The sequence below is a fragment of the Erythrolamprus reginae genome, chromosome 3 (genome assembly GCF_031021105.1).
Source record: "Erythrolamprus reginae isolate rEryReg1 chromosome 3, rEryReg1.hap1, whole genome shotgun sequence".
Lineage (NCBI taxonomy): Eukaryota > Metazoa > Chordata > Lepidosauria > Squamata > Dipsadidae > Erythrolamprus > Erythrolamprus reginae.
This window is the reverse complement of record NC_091952.1, coordinates 125,826,963-125,853,441: the sequence shown is the minus strand read 5'-3', so window position 1 is coordinate 125,853,441 and position 26,479 is coordinate 125,826,963. Positions and strand designations below refer to the sequence as shown.

Here is a 26,479-nt window from a genome sequence, read left to right as displayed (position 1 = left end):
GCGGAGGAGCCCGCGAGGTGGCTTCGATCATCTGGTGGGACAGGGCTCGGCTCCATTAGCCCCCACCCTAATTTCCCGCCTTTGGGGGCACTTCTGGGAGGTCGCAGCAGTCTGCGAAAGCGCTCCAGGCAGAGGGCGCCAGCTGCAGAATTGCCGGCGGAGGCAGCTTTGCTCAGAGTGCCTTCGCCGACCGCTGCGTCCTCCCAAAGGGGTCCCGAAGGCGGGAAATTAGGGTGGGGGCTGATGGAGCCAAGTCCCATCCCGTCAGATGATCAAAGCCGCTATTAATTTCTATGTGGCACTGCTGGTCCTCTTAAGAAAAAAAGTGTTCATATACTACAGATCTGCTTATTCCAATACAGTCCTTGACTTTCAACCAATTGTTAAGAGATGACACTGAATGAAGACACTTATGACCTGTACTTGAAGCTGTGGCAGTGCCCCTGTAATCCAGGGCTGAAATGCTCCTGGTTCGCTCGTGCCTGTCGGTCATCGGAGAGCTGGTCGCAAAGGGAGCACAAGGCTTCACCCACCTGCCCAGACGCCACCATTTGGGTTCTTTTTGATCCTCTGTGCATGCACAGAACTCTTTGCGCATGTGCAGAGGGTATAAGAACCCAAATGGCAGTGTCCGGGCAGGTGGGCCTTGTGCTTCCTTCGTGACTGATTCTCCGACAAATGACAGGCACGAACACACCGGGAGCATTTCACCTCAGCTGTAATCATGTGATCAAAACCTGGCTACTTGCACGCCCATCTGCACGTACAACGATATGGGATAAGCCATCTGCTTATCTGCCCCATCTATGCTATTTTGGCCACCTGTTGCTCTGCTTCAAACATTAAACTGCAACTGCAAACATTAAACAGTTACAACTGTCCCAACTCACTTTTGCTATCTTCTTGCGCCTACTGTTAATGAAGCACATCCAGCCTAAGCCTGGCTAAAGGGGAAAGAGACAAAAGCAGTTCTTGAACCATAGCATCCCTTTTGCAAAACTTTCTAAGGCAGGACTGGGTCCGGCTTCATTCTATGAAAAAAGGGCTAAAAGGCTGCATTGGGCTCACCCACACTTAGAGAAAAGCAATTGCCCCACCACAATCTCTGAAAGGGGAGTTTCTTTGCAAACAACTACTGGATGGATTGAGGTTCCAAAAAGGGGGAGGGAGCTGAAAACAGCTTTTTCTTTTCCACAATGGGAGGCCAGTCCCAGTCCATCCAGGAGCTGTTGGCAAAGAAACTGCCATGTGTAAAGAGGTAATGGGTGGGCTTGGGCTTGGCTTTGTGCTGAGAAAAAGGAAAAAAAACCAAAAGCAACATCTCTCCATCCACTTTTTTATACTGTGAAGCCAGACCCAGGCAGGTACACCTCATCAGCATCAGAAGCAAGAAAATGGTGAAAGTGAGGTGAGAAGGTAAAACACAAGATGGTGGCCGCCTCAGAGTGCAGGGTGACAAAGATGTTGCAAGCAGCCGTGGAGCCATGTGTTTCTGGGGTTGCTTACCACCTTGCAAAATGAGGGGCAGGGCAGCCAAAAGAGCAGAGAGTGGGTGGAGACAGAGAGTGGGTGGGGAGTTGGAAGCAATCCCTTACTTTACTGAGGCATGGACCAAGCTCATAATGGCTTCCATTGGGAAGAGTCCTTGGTTAATGATTAGTGAAATTGCTGGGATTGTGGTCACTAAGTGATGCAGTCACATGGCATCCAGTGTTATGACTTCATTGCTTAGTAATCAAAATTCTGGTCTCACTTGCGGTCATAAGTTGAGGACTATTTCTACTTCGTGAATTTTGTTTGCTTTTATTGTTAACAGTCTAATAGTTGAGGTCACAGGAAATCCTACATCATTTACAATCCAACGCATAGTACAAAGTAAACAAATCCACACATCAAATAGAACTGTGTTGTTACTCTTACCTGCCTGTCCAACAGATTTAAATATATACATATATAAAAAATATGAAAAAGTAATGAATGTTTTGACTGAACATGATGTATTGACAATTGTAAAAACCATATAAATGTCTGTGTTTACTCTGATATTAATTTATTTAAAGAGTGAGATGTAATAATTGGTAAAGATTTGTGATCAAAACTTGGCATTAAAAATTCAGCTCCTTTTGCATTTAGCCAGAAAACAGAGCATTCATTCCTGAACTGTTCATATACATGAAAATGATTTTTAAAAAAAAGAAAAAGAAAAATTCATGGAAAAATGGGATAGCAACATACTTTTATACGTTGCTAGAATTTTAAATTCAATTTCTTCAGATAATTTTCAATGTAACTGAATTATATGATTTTTTTTCAAGTCTGATGAGGAAAATGTAGGTAGACAGACTTGAATTTACATCTGTAACAAACATACCTGTCCCAGTCAAAATTCCAGCACTCTTCTTTCGTGCATAAGCGCGTAAGTGGTTGGACAGGCTAACAGCACTTGTAAACGCCGTATTGCAATGTACACACGTTCTAAGCTTCACAGGCATACCTATCATTCAAAAGAAAACTATAATCCAGTTCTCTCTTTAAAAGTGAAACTCTCAACTCGTTTGGAAAAATCCTGAATTAAAATTGTTTTAAGTTATGTTCAATGCATCAGTGCAATTGTTTTATAAGGAAGGATCTAGCTCATGGTTATTATTTTCTTATCTGGCACAAAAATATCATTTTGGGTAAGAAAAATGAAATGCATGATTTGAATCCCTAAGCTTTGCTGAATGTAACAACTATTATCACTTTGCTGCTGATTTTCGCATTACACAGATTCCTTTCCTAACTCCAAAATACAATTCTGCAATTTGAATAGGCACAGTTCTGTTAAGGGGTTTGAAAGCTTGCAATGTTCCCAATAAAGAGAATTTAAAAGTCTAGTTGACAAAGTGGTAATTAAAGTGTTTTATCCACAAGACTGTAAAAGGCTCAATACTAAATTAGGTTGTTGATGAGGGCTTGGAGAGAAAGGTGGTAAAACACACTACTGCACTGCTGTTAGACAAAACATTTTGTTCAGTGCATTTTATCTTCATTACTCTGAATGCGCAATCAATAATGAAAGTTAATGATTTGTAGTTTTTGCTAAAATCTTTGTGCTAAATAAATGATCAACAAACAGCTTAGTTATCACAGAAAAGAATACACAGGAAAGCAATACCAAACTACATCAGAAAAGAATACTACCAATGGTTTCTTAACTGTATTTCCATGCACATATACAAATTTAGTCCTGAACAATACTGTCAATACTTTTTTTCACATTATTCACATTTCAGTATGTTAGAAAAAAATTGGTGATTTCATTTTTAGATGTATGCAACACAAAACCTAATTTTCATGTATTTTAAACATTACTGCTCAAAAGCAGGGTTACAAAAGTTTTAATAACTAAGTAGCAGTATAAATTAACAATCAAATCTTGTCTAACTGACAGGCTATATTCATTGGAATTAAGTTATTTTAGTAACGGTTGGAATTATGCAATTTTTATTATTTTTTTATAGAAGTCTAGAGGATAGCGCTAATCAGTATTAGACAGCATAATACAAATATCAAATACTTTATTTTTAGCCAACTATTGTCTACTGACAGGCTTTATGGAACTCCTACCTCCTATTTTAAAGCAATTCATTGCATTATTCATCCATTTCATATTAACTCATCTTTTCAGCCCCTTGTGGTTAGTTAATAGAGGCTTTCCTGTAACGCTAGTTTATCTACCTAGGTGAAAGTAAAAGCGTAATCAGGAGTCTCATGTACTGTACCTGGTGACTTACTATCTAAGTCTTCAGACTGCAAGTAGAGAATCAAAGTCTTGAATGCTTTCCCATTTAAGACACATCATTTTAATTGCAACAAGTTTTATATGAGGATACATTTTATCCATGTAAACATTAGACATAAGCAGATCCTTCAACAAGATTCTTCACGTTACTCTTCCAACATACTCTTTTGGACCCAGAATATGAGAGTACCCACATGCTGGTAAAACCTCAAGAGTGTCAAGCTGCTGACTTCAGCCTCTGAACGATGGATGTAGCTTTTTGTAATTTCATGCCACAAATCCAGAGAGGCGGTTTGTTCACTGAAAGATCTGCACATGCCTAATAAACATTTGGTTTCACTACCTGCAATCTTTAGTGGTACAACAAGCAATCACATGGATCTACTGATCATGTAATGTCTTCCAGTGGCAGTCTGATTGCTGCATCATACTGTTATTGAAAGACCCATAGAACAACATCCTTCACTTTTGCGGCAATTACAAAATAATTACTTAAACTAGAACAAGATATCATAGTAGTTGGAATACACATTATGCAGAGATCTTGGCAAAGAACTCCAACATAATCTCTGGGAACTATGATTGAAAGACATATTTAAGAAGAGCATTCTAAAACTATACTGAGGACCCTGAAATAAAGACTGAAATGACTGACTGAATTTCTAGAGAATCTTCATTCAAAAGAGTCTGAGATTCTGTATCAGAACTTTGATGGTGAACAGAGCTATGGCTACCACAGATGCCTTCCCAGAACACATATAACCTAACAATAGCTCACATATAACCACACATCACCCATTTAACCAATCAAGCATATATTAATTTATGGGAAATGCTGATATTTTTTTACTACAGATAAAGAAACAACGATGTCTCAGCTACTTTTCGGTCATTTGATTGTCAATACATTTTATCAAGTATTAGTTATTAATTATCATGTATTCTTTTTCTATCAACTATAACAATAAACATAAAACAAAGAATTAAGAAGATGTTCATATGTATCTATTTCAATTAGATATAATAGATATGTATCTATTTCAATTGTTGTGAGCCGTCCCGAGTTTTCGGAAGAGCGGCATACAAATCTAATATTATTATTATTATTACTACCCCTCAGCAACTACAAAGCAAAATTGCTTTCTATTCAGAACTTGGCCTGCACATTCGAAATATAGGTAAGTTTGAATAAGATTTTTTTTTCCTGATAAGAACTTTGCAAACAAAAAGTTTAAATAAGAATTGATTTTGGAATAAAGAAATACACACAGACACAAATCTATGTATCAACACGATTCCAATTATAATCTAATAGAACAGCAGTTACAAAAACAATCTCTTACCTGACTGTATAGTCAAATCCATTTTTTGTGGTTGATACATCAAAGGACCATCTTCATCTAATGGAAGAACACATTTTTGAACAAACCTCTTTCTTGCGGTTTGATTATGAATTTTTTGAGGGGAGATATCAAAATTTCTTTCTTCTCCCATCCTTTTATTTTTCAAGAGTTCTATCAGTGTAAGTGACTGAGGTTTTTTTTCATCATGCAGTAATGATTTTGGTTCATCACATTCATTGAGGCAATTCAGCCTTTCTTCCTCTGATGCAGACACCGATATATCTTCAGTCTTTAGGCCATTGCGGTATGCTTCAAGAGGTATAATATTTTGAGACAAAAAGTCATCATTTGATGAAAGTTTTTGAGCAACAAATGGTCTGGGAATAACACGACGACTGTTCAATGCCTTAAGGATTTTTTCATATTTTTCTTCATTTTGCATCATTTCATTTAGAACACAGATTGGAGATTTATGCGCATCCCATTTGGTTTTACCAAGCCTTTTTAGGTGTCCTCGCACATGATTAGATAATCCAATTTTAGTGTCAAACCAACCTCCGCAGAGCTGGCATGTGTGTTCTGTAGAACTTTCAGATTTCTCAATTGCTACAACGAAAAATGAGTGATTATCCATTTGCCAGACATTAGGATGCAGCTTAATTAAAACATACCCATTCAAACATTCAAACAAGAGAACAAATAAAAAACTAGTCAGGATACTACTGTGTTTCCCCCCAAAATAAGATCTTGTCTTACATTGGCTTTGGCCTTGTTGTCATGCACTCATGACATTCAAAAGCCAGATATGACTGATCAGATGTCTTATTTTGGGGGAAACGGTATAACATGTAATAATATTCATGTTAGTCTATATTTCTCGTATGCTGAAAACTTGAAGAAAAATCTTACCTTTTCTTACTCGTTTCACTGGGGTTCCGGTCACAGTTCTTTTGAAATGCTGCATTTTGTCACTTGTAGCTATCTGCTCAGGTGACACAACATGGCGTGCCTCGTAACTTAACCCAGCTCTGTGAAGATGTCCACGGACATGATTAGACAATCCAACACCAGTTTCAAAAGTTGCTGGACAGTATGGACAGTTTTTTTTCTCAAGTGATAAATCAGTCCAGTGAAACACGGAATTATGCTTTGGCAATGTTGTACCTATGTTTTCCAAATGATGATGATCTTGGAAATCATGCAGATAATTGTTACCTTCGCCATCTTCATAATATTCAAAATAAAATCCATCATTTTGTTCATATCTAAGAGACGATTTACCACCACCTTCTTCTTCCATTTTACCTTTAAATAAAGGGAACAGGTTTACATGGTCCTGATTAATATCACTGTAAGAGCCATCCTCCACAGACCGTGTAGTGTAATCACACAGTTCAACATTATCCCATGAACTTTCATCGTCCGTTTCATAGCTGTCTTTTTTTCCAGCAAGTTTCTGCAAAACAACAACAGTCATTTTATGTAGAATGCCTGGAAAACTGTCCAAATCAACTCCTGCTAATATCCTCCCCTTTTGGTTCTTTTAATCTATTTTTTTTACAGTTACATGCTTATTTTTTATAGACTCTTGGGTCTTTTTTCATCACAGTTAAGAGGATCCACAATAAACCTTATTATGAGAATTATTTGAAGGCAATAAAGGTAACAACCTGACCGATCTTGTAGCATCCCCTTTTAAGTGTTAAAAAAAAAGGTCCGCTAGATTTCACAATCCTAGATATGCCTATGTGTGTGCATGTATACATATATATGTATGTATACATACATACATATACACACAAACACATACATGCAGAGTTTTTAGTTTTCCTGCATGATGTAAATCTTTAGGATTTGAGTCAGTGCTATTTTTAGTCAAAATAAACCAGTCTGCAGAGCTTTGACTATACACACTTACAGCTGACTGTGCAACGCTTTTCCGAGCCTTCTGTATCCTGGAGGGTCTCTTGTGGAGTTTTGCAAAGTGACTTGTCTGGAATGCAGAGCCAAATGGTCGTTTCAGATCTTGTTTTAAAACAGAAGTCTTTGGAAAGGTAGATGCTTGCTTGATTAAATGTTTAGTCCTGCTACCAAAATTGAAAGCTTCTTCTAGACCGAACCTTTTTCTTTTATCTAGTCTAAGGCGACTGCCAAAGGGATCTATGCAAGCTGATGGATGCAAATATTCCACATGTTTTTTCAAAATGCTTCGAGCTGATGTAGTAAAAGGACACATTTTACACATATAGTCAATTGTCTTTTTTGAGGATTCCATATAGGAATCTTTCACTAATGCCTTTTTGTGTGTTTTTCTCTGGGTAATGTCTGTAGTGATCATTGCACATTTCACTACTGCCCCATGAGCAAGCCCTCGATGGCATTCAAGTTCATTCTCTGTCACAGCCATAAAGTTACATTCTTCACAGCAGTAGTATCGCTTATCTTTTTCATGGGTTTTAGCATGCTGCACAAAGGTTTTGGGACAATTGGTACCAAACACACATTGTGGACACTGTAACCGGGCACTTCTACCTTCATCCTGAAGTTCTTTTAATTCACGAATTTCCTCCATCAATTTCTGTCTTCTTTCCTGATGAATTATCATATGTTTAAGAAGGGAATTGCGATCTCTAAAGGTCCGGCCACATTCCCTACATGCATAAGGCCTCGAAACATTTAAATGACGAAAGTGCCTGTTGCCATCCAAGTGATACATCATGTGCCTGTGCAGATGCTTTTTTTCCCTAAAATTCACATTGCACTTTGTACAGGGATAAAAAGATGGCTCATCAGAAATAAAGTTAGATGGTGATTCAAAGTCATCTTGTTCACATTTGTTCAATAAAGTATTAGAAAGAAAAGTGCTACTGTGAACAGGGGAAATATCATCTGCACACTTATTACTTGGATTATAAATGAGTTGTTGGATGGCATCCACAACTTCCAATTCCTCATCTGTAGATTCAGGCTTCACTCTTGTTAATGAATATTTTTGAGATTCTATTACTTGTACATTCTCACTCTGCTCCAAAAACTCAAGATCTACTGATTCCGAATTGTCAGGAATATAATTGGATTCATTAAAACACTCCTCAGTATAGCGAGTTATTTTACTAACGTCCATTTTTCTTTTTCTCCTTTTCTGTATGCCAACTTTAGGTTGAATTGGCAACTCTTCTACAGTTTCTTCATTTGTCATAAGGAATTCTATGTATTCTTTCTGTGGTTCCCAGCTTACATCACTTTCTGATCTGAAGTCACCTGCAGCTGAGGAAATCCCTGTTAATGATTTGCTACCATCATCTTTCCCTAATGAATTTCTGCTATCCTCACTCACATCTACTTGGCCTATTAAAGTGCTATCTGATTTTATGCTTTTTCCTATTGATGGCTCTACGTCACAAGCAACTGAAGCAGAGGGAGGTAGATTTTTCATGGAATGCGATGGGTTCTTAGCATGTCCTGCTTCAGGTAACAAGAACAAAACCGGACTTGAATTTTGGGTTGATGGTTTTGTGGGAAGTTGAAGATCAGGTACCACTGTGACAGGTGATGAAGAATCTGTTTGATGGCCCACAGCTTGTGCATTAGTTAATGAAATGCTGCCTTGTTTCATAATGGAAATCTTAGTTAAACTGGAGTGTGGAACTGGTCCATTAACAGAAGTTTCTGTAGGCAGAACAAAATTTTCACTAGAAACAGCAGGAGCTCCAGTATGTATAAAGATAGATGTTTGGCCCCCACTTAAGGCGTTTTCAGACTTGTCTGTTGACAGATCTTCAGGCAAAGTCAATGTATTATTCTGAAATGTTTCACTCTCTTCTAATTTGGGAATGCCACTCTTCTCAGAGACGAAATTGCTGTCATCTAGCAGTCCTTTAGCACCAATGATCTCAGTGTTGATTTCTGCCTCATCCATACTGCTGACATTCTCTGTCCATTAAGCACTTTTACTATAAAGTAAAAAAAAATGCACATTAGCATAAGAATGGTTTTATGATTAAACATGGTAGTACAAAAATATTCTTTTGTCATTGAAAATTACACATACAAAAACATACTATCGTATTAATGAAGAGAATAAGAATTTCAGAAATGTACCCAGTTCCAAAATTCAAACAATGAAGAATTATAGAGCAGACATGCACAAATCATTCAAGAGAGATGCATTGAGATGTGCACTGGTCAAAAAAAATAAAGGGAACACTTTAACAACACAATATAACTCCAAATAAATCAAACTTCTATGAAATCAAACTTTCCATCGAGCAGCAGCAGCACCGGGAATGTCACGTGATGAAGGGAAGCTGCCGGAGCCATCTCAGCAGTTGCTGCTGCTCCAGCGGCTTCCCTTCCTCATGTGACGTTCCCGGTGCTGCTGCTGCTCGAAGGAAAGCCGCTGCCGGAAAGGAGAAAGTTGGTGCAGCTGCCTACAGGTACAAGACGAACCACTGAGGAAAGGAGCCCCCCCGAAACTGCCGGTATTGCAGACGCCCTCACCCTTCCTACACCCTTCCACTCCAAGCTGTAGGAAGGGTGGGGGCGGCAGCAATACCGGCAGTTTCGCGGGGGCTCCTTTCCTCAGTGGTTCATCTTGTTACCTGTAGGCAGCTGCACCAACTTTCTCCTTCCCGGCGGCAGCGATGGCGGCAGCTTTCCATTGAGCAGCAGCAGCGCCAGGAACGTCACATGAGGAAGGGAAGCCGCTGACGTTCCCGGCGCTGCTGCTGCTTGATGGAAAGCTGCCGCCGCCGTCGGAAAGAAGAAAGTTGGTGCAGCTGCCTACAGATAACAAGATGAACCACTGAGGAAAGGAGCCCCCCGAAGCTTCTGGTATTGCAGCCGCCCCCACCCTTGCTACAGCTTGAGAGCGCTTTCAGTGCATTATTTTACAACTGGAAACATTAAACTGCAGTTTCCATTGCTTTGACCATTTATCTAGTAAAGCTAAATCATTTACCATATTACAGACGCCTCCAGGAATATCAACCCTATTGCAAATAGGCAAACCTTCCCTACCAAACCTTCCCCTATGTTAATTACTAATATAGAGTGCAACCTGCAACCTTCCAAATATTCCTGCATTACTAATGTACCAAAGACAAATGTTCATAAGGTTATTGAGAAAAAATGTCTAGAGTATTTTCAATTTCAATTTAAAATTATATTTGGAGAACGTAGAATCCTTGATTTATAATCATTCATTAAAACTGTTCAAAATTATGACAGTCCTGAATAAAATAGGCGTTGATTGCTTACCTGAACGCCTCTTCTCGTACGGTGAGCGGGTACAGCAGTCACATGGGTTGCTCACGTCCAATCCGATGGAACTGAGCCTAGTATTAAAAAAGCTTGCCGGATCCGCCCCTTCCCCAGAATTCGCGAATCCATAGACTAGGCTCAGTTGTGAAGCTCTGTAGTGTTCAACTCTCATTGTTAGAGGAAGAAAGGTATAGAAAGGTAAAGAAGACACATACAAGGGCGGGAAGTGACTGCTGTACCCGCTCACCGTACGAGAAGAGGCGTTCAGGTAAGCAATCAACGCCTATTCTCCGTACTGAAGGAGCGGGTCCAGCAGTCACATGGGACATACCCAATAGATGGTCCCTAGGGTGGGATTAGATTGCTATCGTGTGAGATAACGGATTGGAGTACCCTTCTGCCGAAGGCAGCGTCCGCTGAAGCGTAAGAATCAATCTTGTAGTGCCTGATGAAGGAATTTGGCGAGGCCCAAGTGGCTGCTTTGCAGACCTCCTCCAACGGGGCTTGAGTCGCCCAAGCGGCCGAGGTGGCTGCGCTCCTGGTGGAATGCGCTGTGATGTTCCTTGGAACGGAGAGGGAGGCCGACTCATAGGCCTTAGATATAGTCCCTCTGATCCAACGGCCCAGTACTGTTGAAGACACTTTGGCCCCCATGACTCTGGGATGATAGGCTACAAAAAGTGCTTCTGACCTCCGAAAGGGTCCTGTGCGTTGGATATATATTCTCAGCGCTCTGATGAGATCCAGGGTGTGCCATCTAATTGCCAAGGGATGGTCTCGTTGGAGGCAGAAGGAAGGTAGGACAATATCCTGAGATCTGTGGAACATGGAACTGACCTTGGGTAAGAAGGTGGGGTCCAGTCGCAAAACTACCTTGTCCTGATGGAATTGACAAAGGTCCTGCCTGATTGAGAGAGCAGCCAGCTCCGAAATGCGTCGGGCAGAGGTAATAGCCACCAAGAAAGCTACCTTAAAGGATAGGTACCTGAGGGATGCCGATTTTAGGGGTTCGTATGGAGCCTGCGTGAGGGAATGGAGAACCCGTGGCAAATCCCAGGATGGATACCTGTGGACCTTGGAAGGTCTGAGGTTGGCTATGCCCTTGAGGAATTCCTGAACTTCAGGGAAGGATCGGAGAGGCTGTCTGCGGGGGCCCCCCAGGACAGATGAGATGGCTGCCAGATGACGCCGGAGGGTGCTGGTGGAAAGCCCTTTATGGAAGCCTTGCATAAGGAAGGAAATAATTCTGTGTATGGGGATGCACAGAGGGGAGAAACCTTCCTGTAGACACCACTGGTGAAACTTGGACCACGTGTGGTCATATATTCGATTAGTCGAGCCCCTTCTGGCCTTTAAGATGACCTCCACTGAATCGGGGTCATGGCCACGCAGTTCTAAATCTCTCCTGATAACAGCCAGGCGGTGAGGTGGAACCACTCCGGGTCTGGATGGAAAGAGGCCCCCTGCCGCAGCATATCCCCCGAAACGGGGAGTCGCCAAGGGTCCTGGACGGACAGCTGTTGGAGATCCGCGAACCAGGGCCGGCGGGGCCAATGAGGGGCGATTAAGATTACTCGGGCCCTCTCGGTGAGGACCTTGTGAATCATGTCCGGGAGGATTGGAATTGGAGGAAAGGCGTAGAGTAGGCCTGGAGGCCATGGACTCCGGAGGGCATTGATTGCTTCCGCTCCCGGGGATGGAAATCTGGCATAGAAGCGAGGGAGTTGGGCGTTCGCATTGGTCGCGAAGAGATCCAGGACTGGTAGGCCGAATCTGAGGGTGATTTGATGGAACAGGTCTTGATGGAGGTTCCACTCTCCTGGGTCTATCGTTGCTCGGGATAGCCAATCCGCCTGGACGTTGAGACTCCCGGAGATGTGATCGGCTAGGAGCGACTGGAGATGTTTTTCCGCCCAAAGGCCCAACTTGAGGGCCTCCCTCATGAGAGCCTTGGATCTCGTGCCTCCCTGTCTGCAGATATGGCTTTTTGTGGCAATGTTGTCGGTGAGAATGAGAACGTGCCGGTTGGGAATGCGAGGAGAGAAATGCTTCAGAGCCAGGGAAACGGCTCTTAACTCTAGCCAATTGATTGGCCTGGAAGCTTCCTCCGGGGACCACGTGCCCTGGGCTATCATCCCCTGGGCGTGGGCGCCCCATCCCGATAGACTGGCATCTGTGGTGATGACAAATTGATCCGGGCACCTGAACGGGGATCCTTTGTCCATGGCCGGAGACTTCCACCACTTGAAGGATCTGCGAACACTCAGTGGAATGACAATGCGTCGATTTGAGTTGCTGTGCCCCGATCTCTGAAAAGGTAACAGGAGCCACTGGAGTTCCCTAGCATGAAGGCGAGCCCAGGGAATGATGCCTATGCATGACACCATCTTCCCCAAAAGGGAAGATAGAGTGACTATGGATACTGAAGAATTAGATAAAATGTTAGAAATTAACTCCACTATACTGAGCTTTCTCTCGGGAGAGAGAAACACCTGGGAGGATTCTGAATCAATAATGGATCCCAGGTGAGCAATGGATGTGGCAGGTTGGAGGTGACTTTTATCAAAATTGATGGAAAATCCATGGTCCTGAAGGACTGACATGGTAACAGAAAGGTCTGTTTTCACTTTCTCTAGGGAGTTCCCATGAATCAAAATATCATCAAGATAACATAAAATGTGAATGGGAAACGCCCGGATATAGGCCGCCAGGGACCCCAAGAGTTTTGTAAAGACCCGAGGGGCCGAGGAAAGGCCAAATGGCATCGCCCTATACTGGAAGTGCCTGCCTTGAAAGGAGAAACGTAAAAATTTTCTGTGGCATTTGGCTATAGGAATGTGAAGGTAGGCCTCAGTGAGGTCCAAGGAAGTCATGAAATCTCCCGAGTGGATGGCGGCCAAAATAGAAGGCAAGGAGTGCATCTTAAACTTCCTATATTTGATGAATAGGTTTAATTTCTTTAAATCTAAAATAGCTCTCCAACCTCCGGAGGACTTTGGAACCATAAATAAAATGGAGTAAAAACCTAGGCCCCTCTGATCGGAAGGGACCGGTTGAATGGCTCTGATGGACAAAAGATGAGAAATGGCCTCCTCCATACGGTTACAATCAGAGGATGACCTGGGAGAAGGGCAGGAAATAAAACGTCTTGGGGGAGGAGAAACAAATTCTAAAAGAAGACCTGTTTGAACAGTGTCAATGACCCAAGGGTCCTTGGAGGTGAAACGCCAATTAGAAGCGAAATGAGCTAGGCGACCCCCTATGGGAATAGAGGAAAGGTTACCATCTAGGTTTCTTTGAAGCCCTGTTAGATGAAGCTCCCCTTTGGAAGCGAAACCCTCTACCCCTGGAGTTCCTACCTTGGGAACGAAAACGGGGGGAATACTGACCTGGAGACCTCTGATAGGACGCCGCTTGGTCTGGCTGGCGCCCTGGGCGACGAAAGGGCTGCGTTTTGGTAGCCTTTTTTGTGGTTGGACCCAAAACTTTCTTCTTGTCCGTGGTTTCCGTGAGGAGTGGATCCAGAAGATCACCGAAGAGCAGGTCGCGCTTCAAGGGGCCCTGAGATAACTGCCACTTTTGGCGAACTCCCGCTTGCCAAGGGCGGATCCATAGGAGTCTTCTTGCCGTTGTAGAAGCTGCAATAGACTTAGCAGAAAATCTAGTAGATTGCAAGGTGGCATCAGCCACGTACTGGGCAGCTGCAAAGACCTTGTTGAAGTCTTGTTGACCTCTCAAGTCATCGGGAGGAATATGCTGTTGCAGTTGGCGAAGCCACAGCAGCATGGCTCTGGAAAAAAAGGAAGCCGCTGCAGAACTTTTAATGGCCCAGGAATCAGAGGTGAATCCCCTTTTGAGCATTTGCTCAATGCGCTTGTCCTCTGGGCGGAGAACTTCCTCCGCCTCTCCTGGCACAGCCGCTGCCGAGTGAAGAATCTTGACAGGTTCATCCGGTTTAGGAAAGGATAGAAGTTCCTCATAGGAAGAGGAAAGTTTGTACAACTTTCTGTCCTTGGTGGAGGGATTAAGGCCAGAGGCTGGAAATTCCCACTGTTTGAGTAAGGCATCTTTAAACAATTTAGGCATAGGAATTACCTCATTATCCTCCTGTTCCTCTGTGAAGTAAGGTAAATTCTCCTCCGGGGGATCAGTGGAAGTGGAGGCTTGTTTCTCCTGGGCCGCTAATCCCGTAGAAATTCTAGCTTTGAGGAGGAGAGATTTGAATAATTGAGAGGGGAAAATAGTAATTGGAGGGGGAACCTTTATTTGGGATTCCTCATCATCAGATAATCCCTGAAAAGGGTCCTCATCATCCTCCATCTCCTCGTATTCATCCTGGGAGGAATCTGAATCATCCTGAATAGGAGCTCTGACCGCTGGGGAAGAACCCAAGGGGCGGGAGGGACGAGAAGGAGGAAGAGGTAGAGGAAGCGCATTGATGGTGGAGAGTTTGGCATCAATGGCTTTGGACAACACAGCAAAAATAGACTGGAACTCAGGAGGTAAATTAGAAATATCAGCAGAAATGGCAGAAGAATCCCTAAAGGCCTGGGAGGATCCTGGCTGGGGGGAATCTTCAATAACATCTGGTTCCTCTGGACCTATGCCCCATAGGTTAGGTTGGGGTCTGTCTAGGTTTGGCTCATCCAGAGATAACACAGGGACCCCAGAAGGAGGCAGGCTAGAGGCCTCTGGGGGGTCTTGACTACTGATTACTTGGGCCTGCACTTTCAAACGTTTTGCTGATTTGTCATGAATTTTTTGTAGGGCTAGGTCCCTTCTCTTCTCGGCCCTGGTGACCTTGGTCGGGGGGCGGGCCCCAGGAGAAGAGGAGGAAGAGGCCTGGGGGATGCTAGTAATCTCATCGCCAGTAGGCCTGGCCTCTCTGGGACCTTTAGTTGTGCCTCTCTTGGGAAAAGAAGCCATAGTCTGACAATTAACAGAAGACAAGGCTGAGCCAATAATTAAATAATAAGGAGAAGAATTTTAAGGACTTCCCAAGAGGAATGGATCCTGCTTCGAGGCCTCGAAGCTGCTGAAGAGTGAGGACAATCTGGGCAAACCCAGAGTTCGTGCCCCCAAATCCAGCGGGGCCAGCCTCCCTAAACTTTATAATTAAGTAAACCAAGGCACTCTGGTTGGAGGCTTAGCCGGTGGAGAATTTAGCCTGGGACCCCCAAGGCCCGCTCCGGGATCCACGCGGTGGACTGAGGCCTACACGGCTGGCAGGAGGCCAACACGAGAGGCCTAGATTTAAAAAAGGGCGCGAAGGCCTTCGCGCCGAAAAGATCGCTCCGTAGAATTTCTTAAGGGAAAACAGCGATCGACTAAGTCCAGGAGACTGGAAGGCGTCTCACTCCGCAGGAGGTATTTCTTTTAAGCCCTTAAATATTTACGATAAATAATCAATAATATAATCGATAAATACTTGCACCAGGACCTCCGGGCCAAGGGATTAGAAGAATCCACTAGCGGCCGCAGGAATCGTAACCGGCAAAACCGCCGGGGGAAAACGAAACCGCAACTTCTCCTAAGGGAAAAAGCCGAGCCGCTTTTTTTACTTTTTTTCTTTAAACGGCTGGCGCAATGGTGCAAGTAATAAATAAAGACAATAATCTTACTGTTTTTTTGAAGGAAAGATCGAAGGGAAGGTGTTAGAATGTTGAACGAGCTATCACAATACAACCGCAGGATATGCGAACTGAGCGAATTCTGGGGAAGGGGCGGATCCGGCAAGCTTTTTTAATACTAGGCTCAGTTCCATCGGATTGGACGTGAGCAACCCATGTGACTGCTGGACCCGCTCCTTCAGTACGGAGAATGATTTATGACTGGTCCTCACCCTTACAACCACTGCAATGTCCAACTGGGCAACTGATTGTCCAGGCATTTGGGTATATTTACCACAGTTGCAGCATTCTAGGGTCATGTCATTGCCACTTACGAAGTCTTCTTAGAGCAGGGCTGTCAAACTTGATCCTATCACAGGCTGCATCAGGAGTTTGTTTGCCGGGGGGGGGGGCTTGGTCATCACAGATGATTGGGGGCATGGCTAGTCCCAGAATGGCTCCACAGGACAGCTTATGGCTTATTGCAGCCTGTGAATATGACACGTCTGTCTTAGAGGTCTTTTGACAAATAAAATCAATAGGGGAAGCCATGTTTGCTCAACAACTGTGGCAAAAAGCTTAAAAATTAGGAGGTTCTAGTCCAGTGATGACGAACCTTTTAGAGACAGAGTACCCAAAATGCAACCCAAAGCCCACCTATTTTTCACAAAGTACCAACATGGCAATTGAACCTGAATACTGAGGCTTTGCTTCCTAAAATGATAAACAAGGCACAGTTCAGCTAATTGTTCTAAGAAAAATGTGATAAAGGCGCTTTTATGTCCCTTCATTTTTTTCTGCTTTTGAAATATTAAGGTTAGCAACAATTAAAAAAACTTTTTGTAATATCATTTATTGGTTTTTCTCTTCATTTTCTTATCCCAATTTCTTATGCCCTTTCAATGGGGGTTGCAGAATAATCCAGGAATGGGTTGTTACAGTTGGATCTTCCCAGGGAGTGAGTCATAATTTTTCAGTCACGCCTCCTTGCTCTCTTTCAAACCCCCAGTTTTTGGAGATGCTGCAAACGAAAGCGAGGTCCTTCATGACGATATTAGTCACTGTACTCCCTGGCTCCAGATTCTACTATCCAGATAGGACTGGACTATCCCCCAGAAAAAGCGTTCAGGTAAGACCAAGGCCCCTTTCTCCACTGTAGTTGCAGTATAGTGAGACCTGGCTGGACCCAGCAGAGGGAGGTGTTCCTCTCTCTGAAATGTGCCCAGCTGGGTTTCAGGTGTGGCACCAGCCACAACCCCAGGGAAGGGGGGAGGAATGGCTGAAGCCTACGAAGACTCGCTGCTCCCGAGATAGCAGGTTGTGAGTCCCCTGCGCTACTCTAAGTAGCCGGATTGGCGGTGGAGTTCCCCAGACTTATTGTCTTGAGAGACTTGAACTTACCATTACTAGGTGAGTCCTCTGGGTTGGCACAAGAGTTCATGACCACCCTGGCAACCATGGACCTGACCCAAGTAATTCAGGGTCCGACTCATGAGGGGGAGCACACTCCTGACATGGTATTCCTCTCAGAGCAATTGAGTAATGATCTAAAATTAAGGGGCTTAGATATCTTGCCTTTGTCATGGTCATGGTAGCACAGGGTGAGTTGCTATCAGTATGCTGATGATACTCAGCTATATATCTCCACCCGTGTCCACTCAGTGGAGCAGTGGAAGTAATGTGCCAGTGTCTGGAGGCTGTTAGGGTCTGGATGGGTGCTAACAGGATCAAACTCAACCCCGACAAGATGGAGAGGCTGTGGGTTCTGCCTGCCAAAGACACTTCCATCTGTCCATTCATCACTCGGGGGAGCGTGACTTTTGACCCTCTCAGAGAGGGTCTGCAATTTGGGCATCCTCCTTGATCCACAGCTGATTTGGAACATCATCTTTCGGCTGCGGCAAGGGAGGCCTTTGCCCAGGTTGCGGCCCTATTTGGACAGGGAGTCTCTACTCAGTCACTCATGCCCTTATCACCTCAAGGTCTGACTACTGTAATGCTCTCTACATGTGACAAGCTGGCAAAAAGTTGCAAATCACAGTCATGAGACATCACACTTATTGACCACATGATTCGCTTTACAATTGCAACTAGAATTTCCATCATAAGTCAATCGATTTTTCCTGTAGCCATTCATTCATGCCCTCCTCCTCACGCAGTTACCTTAAAACCAATCATTTCCCCTTCCTGTATGGTAGGCTCAATCCTGCTAAAAAAGCTTGCTGTTTCAGCTCATCTGATAATATAATATCCTGTGATATTTGAAAATGTTTCTAGATAAAAAAAATTTAATCTAGGAGAGGTTGTAAACAGATTTTAAATCCAATGTTAACAGTACATAAGCAATGTCAGAATTTAAATCTAGTCTAAAGCTTATCCGATTTCTATATAAAATAAAGCAATACATGTGCAAAGATTAATGGATATGGCTCCATTATATAAAATTGCTTAATATTTTCATTTTTTTAAAATTCCCTTCAATTTTATAAGTGTACAAAAGAATAAACATCGATTCCTAACAAATTATGTCTTGTTTAATCAGTATAAAAATGATAACAATGCAGTGTTCTAACTAGTAAATCATATGCACAGAAATTTAAAAATGAGAACAAGTTCAGGCAGCAGTAAAATATTGCAAGTAAAATAAAAAATGAAATCTGAAGTATCACATTTCTATTCTTCAAAATGCAAGTAGAGAAATTATTTCAATTTCTAGAATATTGATAGTGTAAAAATATTTGTATTTTCTCCAGCTCATGACATTCACAGACCTAGATAAATATATGCTCAGTCAATTTGAGAAACTATATTAGCTTTTCTCAACAGGAAGCAACGCTGTTAACGAAGTGGTAAATTCAGTGTTAATGAGTCGCTCCACTGTTGCCACCTTTGAGGTAAAACCTTTCATGTTCCATGTTCCACCCATCTGTTCTGGTGTTAGGGGTTCAAAAAAAGAACAGACGCTTCCCATTTAAAACAATTTTATTGGTGTCCCCTGAATAGCAGGGTGATAAACTAAGAATATTATATTTGCTTCAAAAATACAATTATCATTTTCAGAATGACTTCAAGAAAAACTTTCCTAACTTTGCATGAAGATATCAAGCTGCGCTACTAATTCTAATACTATCGTTTTGAGTGCAAAATTGAAAAATGCAATGGGCAATATTATTTTTTTGGATAATTATTCAATTATATTCTGTAAATACTTTGTAAAATTTTGTTTATAAAAAACAAAGCTTGTTCAATTGACATTTAACTGGATAAAGTGTTCTGAAGATCAAACAACTGGATAAAATAGTCAGAAAGTACATCGTTAAGGATATGGCTATGAATCACTTTTTCAATATTCAGTTATTTAATGTATCAAATTCATTGAATTATTTTAAGATGTAGTCTTAGCAAAATTATTGCTAATGTATACAGAGAGAATGTATTACATCATCCATTTCAAATTGTTGATTTCAGCAATGTAATCCCTTTTACAGGACATTTCCAATACTTCTGTGAGCCGCCCCGAGTCTTCGGGGTGGGGCGGCATACAAATCTAATAAATTATTATTATTATTCTGACAATGCTCTGAAATGCCCTGGAAAATTGAGGTGCAGATTCTCACAATTAAAAAATTGAACTTTGTTCATTCCTCAGTAAATATAGATTAAAGTTTCTAAGATTAACCATAGAAGAGACTACAATGCATTTGTGTAATTTTCAGTTGAATGCTAACAAACCAAACCAATGAACTGAGTAACATTCAGTTTAGATTACAATTTAGAAAATCTGAATACAAAAAGAAATTTAATAAATACCATTAGATTTTATTACATAGTGAAAGCTTTTAAATTAGTTCTATCCTAATTTGAATTACTGCTGATTTAAAAAAATAATTGAATGTTTTTGATTCAAATGTGATTGGGTAATGGGTAAGTAAATATAAAAACCTTTGAGTTGAATCTTCAAATTTAATTTTTGAATAATCATTTTATACAGGTGTAGCATTAAGGAAATCCAGTTGTGCAGATGAAATATAAAATAATAAGCTATACTAACTTCTCAAAGTTTTATGAACTGTAAAACTCCCATCCGTCTACACCAACATTGAAAGTATTTTTCCTTCCTGTATTTTCAAAACAAAATGCCAACCATTGATGGATAAAGTATTCCATGAAAAATAAGTGCATTAAATAGGCGTTGATTGCTTACCTGAACGCCTCTTCTCGTACGGTGAGCGGGTACAGCAGTCACATGGGTTGCTCATGTCCAATCCGGTGGAACTGAGCCTAGTATTAAAAAAGCTTGCCGGATCCGCCCCTTCCCCAGAATTCGCGAATCCATAGACTAGGCTCAGTTGTGAAGCTCTGTAGTGTTCAACTCTCATTGTTAGAGGAAGAAAGATATAGAAAAGGTAAAGAAGACACATACAAGGGCGGGAAGTGACTGCTGTACCCGCTCACCGTACGAGAAGAGGCGTTCAGGTAAGCAATCAACGCCTATTCTCCGTACTGAAGGAGCGGGTCCAGCAGTCACATGGGACATACCCAATAGATGGTCCCTAGGGTGGGATTAGCTTGCTATCGTGTGAGATAACGGATTGGAGTACCCTTCTGCCGAAGGCAGCGTCCGCTGAAGCGTAAGAATCAATTTTGTAGTGCCTGATGAAGGAATTTGGCGAGGCCCAAGTGGCTGCTTTGCAGACCTCCTCCAACGGGGCTTGAGTCGCCCAAGCGGCCGAGGTGGCTGCGCTCCTGGTGGAATGCGCAGTGATGTTCCTTGGAACTGAGAGGGAGGCCGACTCATAGGCCTTAGATATGGTCCCTCTGATCCAACGGCCTATTACTGTTGAAGACACTTTGGCCCCCATGACTCTGGGATGATAGGCTACAAAAAGTGCTTCTGACCTCCGAAAGGGTCCTGTGCGTTGGATATATATTCTCAGCGCTCTGGTGAGATCCAGGGTGTGCCATCTAATTGCCAAGGGATGGTCTCGTTGGAGGCAGAAGGAAGGTAGGACAATATCCTGAGATCTGTGGAACATGGAACTGACCTTGGGTAAGAAGGTAGGGTCCAGTCGCAAGACTACCTTGTCCTGGTGGAATTGACAAAGGTCCTGCCTGATTGAGAGGGCAGCCAGCTCCGAAATGCGCCGGGCAGAGGTAATAGCCACCAGGAAAGCTACCTTAAAGGATAGGTACCTGAGGGATGCCGATTTTAGGGGTTCGTATGGTGCCTGCGTGAGGGAATGGAGAACCCGTGGCAAATCCCAGGAAGGATACCTGTGGACCTTGGAAGGTCTGAGGTTGGCTATGCCCTTGAGGAATTCCTGAACTTCAGGGAAGGATCGGAGAGGCTGTCTGCGGGGACCCCCTAGGACAGATGAAATGGCTGCCAGATGACGCCGGAGGGTGCTGGTGGAAAGTCCTTTATGGAAGCCTTGCATAAGGAAGGAAATAATTCTGTGTATGGGGATGCACAGAGGGGAGAGACCTTCCTGTAGACACCACTGGTGAAACTTGGACCACGTGTGGTCGTAGATTCGATTGGTCGAGCCCCTCCTGGCCTTTAAAATGACCTCCACTGAATCGGGGTCATGACCACGCAGCTCTAAATCTCTCCTGATAACAGCCAGGCGGTGAGGTGGAACCACTCCGGGTCTGGATGGAAAGATGCCCCCTGCCGCAGCATATCCCCCGAAACGGGGAGTCGCCAAGGGTCCTGGACGGACAGCTGTTGGAGATCCGCGAACCAGGGCCGGCGGGGCCAATGAGGGGCGATTAAGATTACTCGGGCCCTCTCGGTGAGGACCTTGTGAATCACGTCCGGGAGGATTGGAATTGGAGGAAATGCGTAGAGTAGGCCTGGAGGCCATGGACTCCGGAGGGCATTGATTGCTTCCGCTCCCGGGGATGGAAATCTGGAATAGAAGCGAGGGAGTTGGGCGTTCGCATTGGTCGCGAAGAGATCCAGGACTGGTAGGCCGAATCTGAGGGTGATTTGATGGAACAGGTCTTGATGGAGGTTCCACTCTCCTGGGTCTATCGTTGCTCGGGATAGCCAATCCGCCTGGACGTTGAGACTCCCCGAGATGTGATCGGCTAGGAGCGACTGGAGATGTTTTTCCGCCCAAAGGCCCAACTTGAGGGCCTCCCTCATGAGAGCCTTGGATCTCGTGCCCCCCTGTCTGCAGATATGGCTTTTTGTGGCAATGTTGTCGGTGAGAATGAGAACGTGCCGGTTGGGAATGCGAGGAGAGAAATGCTTCAGAGCCAGGGAAACGGCTCTTAACTCTAGCCAATTGATTGGCCTGGAAGCTTCCTCCGGGGACCACGTGCCCTGGGCTATCATCCCCTGGGCGTGGGCGCCCCATCCCGAGACTGGCATCTGTGGTGATGACAAATTGATCCGGGCACCTGAACGGGGATCCTTTGTCCATGGCCGGAGACTTCCACCACTTGAAGGATCTGCGAACACTCAGTGGGATGACAATGCGTCGATTTGAGTTGCTGTGCCCCGATCTCTGAAAAGGCAACAGTAGCCACTGGAGTTCCCTAGCATGAAGGCGAGCCCAGGGAATGATGCCTATGCAAGACACCATCTTCCCCAAAAGGGAAGATAGAGTAACTATGGATACTGAAGGATTAGATAAAATGTTAGAAATTAACTCCACTATACTGAGTTTTCTCTCGGGAGAGAGAAAAACCTGGGAGGATTTTGAATCAATAATGGACCCCAGGTGAGAAATGGAAGTGGATGGTTGGAGGTGACTTTTATCAAAGTTGATGGAAAATCCATGGTCCTGAAGGACTGACATGGTGACAGAAAGGTCTGTTTTCACTCTCTCTAGGGAGTTCCCATGAATTAAAATATCATCAAGATAACATAAAATGTGGATGGGAGACGCCCGAATATAGGCCGCCAGGGACCCCAAGAGCTTTGTAAAGACACGAGGGGCCGAGGAAAGGCCAAATGGCATCGCCCTATACTGGAAATGCCTGCCTTGAAAGGAAAAACGTAAAAATTTTCTGTGGCATTTGGCTATAGGAATGTGAAGGTAGGCCTCAGTGAGGTCTAAGGAGACCATGAAATCTCCCGAGTGAATGGCGGCCAAAATAGAAGACAAGGAGTGCATCTTAAACTTCCTATATTTGATGAATAGGTTTAGTTTCTTTAAATCCAAAATGGCTCTCCAACCTCCGGAGGACTTTGGAACCATAAATAGGATGGAGTAAAAACCTAGGCCCTTCTGACCGGAAGGGACCGGTTGAATGGCTCTGATGGACAAAAGATGAGAAATGGCCTCCTCCATACGGTTACAATCTGAGGATGACCTGGGAGAAGGGCAGGAAATAAAACGTTTAGGGGGAGGAGAAATAAATTCTAAAAGAAGGCCTGTTTGAACAGTGTCAATGACCCAAGGGTCCTTGGAGGTGAGACGCCAATTAGAGGCGAAATGAGCTAGGCGACCCCCTATGGGAATGGAGGTAAGATTACCATCTAGGTTTTTTTGAAGCCCTGTTAGAGGAAGCTCCCCTTTGGAAACGAAACCCTCTACCCCTGGAGTTCCTACCTTGGGAACGAAAGCGGGGGGAATACTGACCTGGAGATCTCTGATAGGAAGCCGCTTGATCTTGCTGGCGCCCTGGGCGACGAAAGGACTGCGTTTTGGTAACCTTTTTGGTGGTTGGACCCAAAACTTTCTTCTTGTCCGTGGTCTCCGTGAGGAGTGGATCCAGAAGATCACCGAAGAGAAGGTCGCGCTTTAAGGGGCCCTGGGATAACTGCCACTTTTGGCGAACTCCCGCTTGCCAAGGGCGAATCCATAGGAGTCTTCTTGCCGTTGTAGAGGCTGCAATAGACTTAGCAGAAAATCTAGTAGATTGCAAGGTGGCATCAGCCACGTACTGGGCAGCTGCAAAGACCTTGTTGAAGTCTTGTTGACCTCTCAAGTCATCGGGAGGAATGTGCTGTTGAAGTTGGCGAAGCCACAGCAGCATGGCTCTGGAGAAGAAGGAGGCCGCTGCAGAACTTTTAATGGCCCAGGAATCAGCGGTGAATCCTCTTTTGAGCATTTGCTCGATGCGCTTGTCCTCTGGGCGGAGGACTTCCTCCGCCTCGCCTGGCACAGCCGCTGCCGAGTGAAGAATCTTGACAGGTTCATCTGGTTTGGGAAAGGATAGAAGCTCTTCATAGGAAGAGGAAAGTTTATACAACTTTCTGTCCTTGGTGGAGGGATTAAGGCCAGAGGCTGGAAAATCCCACTGTTTGAGTAAGGCATCTTTAAACAATTTAGGCATAGGAATTACCTCGTTATCCTCCTGTTCCTCTGTGAAGTAAGGTAAATTCTCCTCCGGGGGATCAGTGGAAGTGGAGGCTTGTTTCTCCTGGGCCGCTAATCCCGTAGAAATTCTAGCTTTGAGGAGGAGAGATTTGAATAGTTGAGAAGGAAAAATAGTAATTGGAGGAGGGACTTTTATTTGGGATTCCGCATCCTCTGATAAGCCCTGAAAAGGGTCTTCATCCTCCTCTACATCCTCATATTCATCCTGGGAGGATTCTGAATCATCCTGAATAGGAGCTCTGACCGCTGGGGAAGAACCCAAGGGGCGGGAGGAACGAGAAGGAGGAAGAGGTAAAGGAAGCTCATTGATGGTGGAGAGTTTGGCATCAATGGCTTTGGACAACACAGCAAAAATAGATTGGAACTCAGGAGGTAAACTGGAAATATCAGCAGAAATGGCAGAAGAATCCCTAAAGGCCTGGGAGGATCCTGGCTGGGGGGAATCTTCAATAATATCTGGTTCCTCTGGACCTATGCCCCATAGGTTAGGTTGGGGTCTGTCTAGGTTTGGCTCATCCAGAGATAACACAGGGACCCCAGAAGGAGGCAGACTAGAGGCCTCTGGTGGGTCTTGACTACTGATTACTTGGGCCTGCACTTTCAAACGTTTTGCTGATTTGTCATGGATTTATTGTAGGGCTAGGTCCCTTCTCTTCTCGGCCCTGGTGACCTTGGTCGAGGGGCGGGCCCCTGGAGAAGAGGAGGAAGAGGCCTGGGGGATACTAGTAATCTCATCGCCTGTAGGCCTGGCCTCTCTGGGACCTTTAGTTGTGCCTCTCTTGGGAAAAGTAGCCATAGTCTGACAATTAACAGAAGACAAGGCTGAGCCAATAACTGAATTATAAGGAGAAGATTTCAAGGACTTCCCAAGAGGAATGGATCCTGCTTCGAGGCCTCGAAGCTGCTGAAACGTGAGGACAATCTGGGCAAACCCAGAGTTCGTGCCCCCAAATCCAGCGGGGCCAGCCTCCCTAAACTTTGCAATTAAGTAAACCAAGGCACTCTGGTTGGAGGCTTAGCCGGTGGAGAATTTAGCCTGGGACCCCCAAGGCCCGCTCCCAGATCCACGCGGTGGACTGAGGCCTACGCGGCTGGCAGAAGGCCAACACGAGAGGCCTAGATTTTTAAAAAAGGGCGCGAAGGCCTTCGCGCCGAAAAGATCGCTCCGTAGAATTTCTTAAGGGAAAAGCGATCGACTAAGTCCAGGAGACTAGAAGGCGTCTCACTCCGCAGGAGGTATTTTATAAGCCCTTAAATATTTGCATACAATAAATAATCAATAATTCAATGGATAAATACTTGCACCAGAACCTCCAGGCCAAAGGATTAGAAGAATCCACAAGCGGCCGCAGGAATCGTAACCGGCAAAACCGCCGGGGGAAAACGAAACCGCAACTTCTCCCAAGGAAAACAAACCGAGCCGCTTTTTTACTTTTTTTCTTTTAAACGGCTGGCGCAATTAGTGCAAGTAATTGAATAAAGACAATAAATCTTACTACTTTTTGAAGGAAAGATCGAAGGGAAGGTGTTAGAATGTTGAACGAGCTATCACAATACAACCGCAGGATATGCGAACTGAGCGAATTCTGGGGAAGGGGCGGATCCGGCAAGCTTTTTTAATACTAGGCTCAGTTCCACCGGATTGGACATGAGCAACCCATGTGACTGCTGGACCCGCTCCTTCAGTACGGAGAAACAAATAATTTATTTCCCTTCCATTAACTTTGAAATGTATTTCTCTTTATATACTTCTAAAAATAGGGTGACACACAAATTTAATTAATAATAATAATAATAATAACAACAACAACAACAACAATAACAACAACAACAATTTAAAATTCATTTAATTATGGTCTCTTTTTTAGTCACTGGATTATGATGTATACATTCAAATCCAGTTATGACATCTTATATGCATACTGATATCATACTTCCTTCACATTCTAAATATGCAATAACACTGACATATACTGTAGCTGACTTATTAAGATTATCTTATGAAATCTTTCTACTTAGAAGTAAGTCACATTGTTTTCAATATAGCTTGCTTCCAGGTAAAGGGCCAATTCTTAAAACATTTTGCCATCATTTTACCTTTTTGTGCAATTTTAATGTACAGACCTATCCTAAAAATCCAAATGC

The 26,479-nt window shown here is 43.8% G+C and overlaps 1 protein-coding gene across 5 annotated transcripts in view; it reads right to left on the bottom strand.

Annotated features, from left to right (window-relative positions):
* The window catches only part of ZNF644 (zinc finger protein 644), a 72,545-nt gene that overhangs the window by 15,658 nt on the left and 30,408 nt on the right, over positions 1-26,479 (bottom strand). For 2 of the 5 annotated variants that reach the window (XM_070746582.1, XM_070746581.1), the window contains exons 2-4: positions 7,046-9,080; positions 6,037-6,583; positions 5,128-5,733 (exon numbers count right to left, since the gene is read on the bottom strand). In XM_070746582.1, coding sequence (XP_070602683.1) covers positions 5,128-5,733; positions 6,037-6,583; positions 7,046-9,046 — 3,154 coding nt within the window. In that variant the 5' untranslated portion in view covers positions 9,047-9,080. Of the gene's footprint in view, positions 1-2,371; positions 2,495-5,127; positions 5,734-6,036; positions 6,584-7,045; positions 9,081-26,479 lie in introns of all 5 variants that reach the window. The other 3 variants (XM_070746583.1, XM_070746584.1, XM_070746585.1) reach the window with 2 other exon arrangements.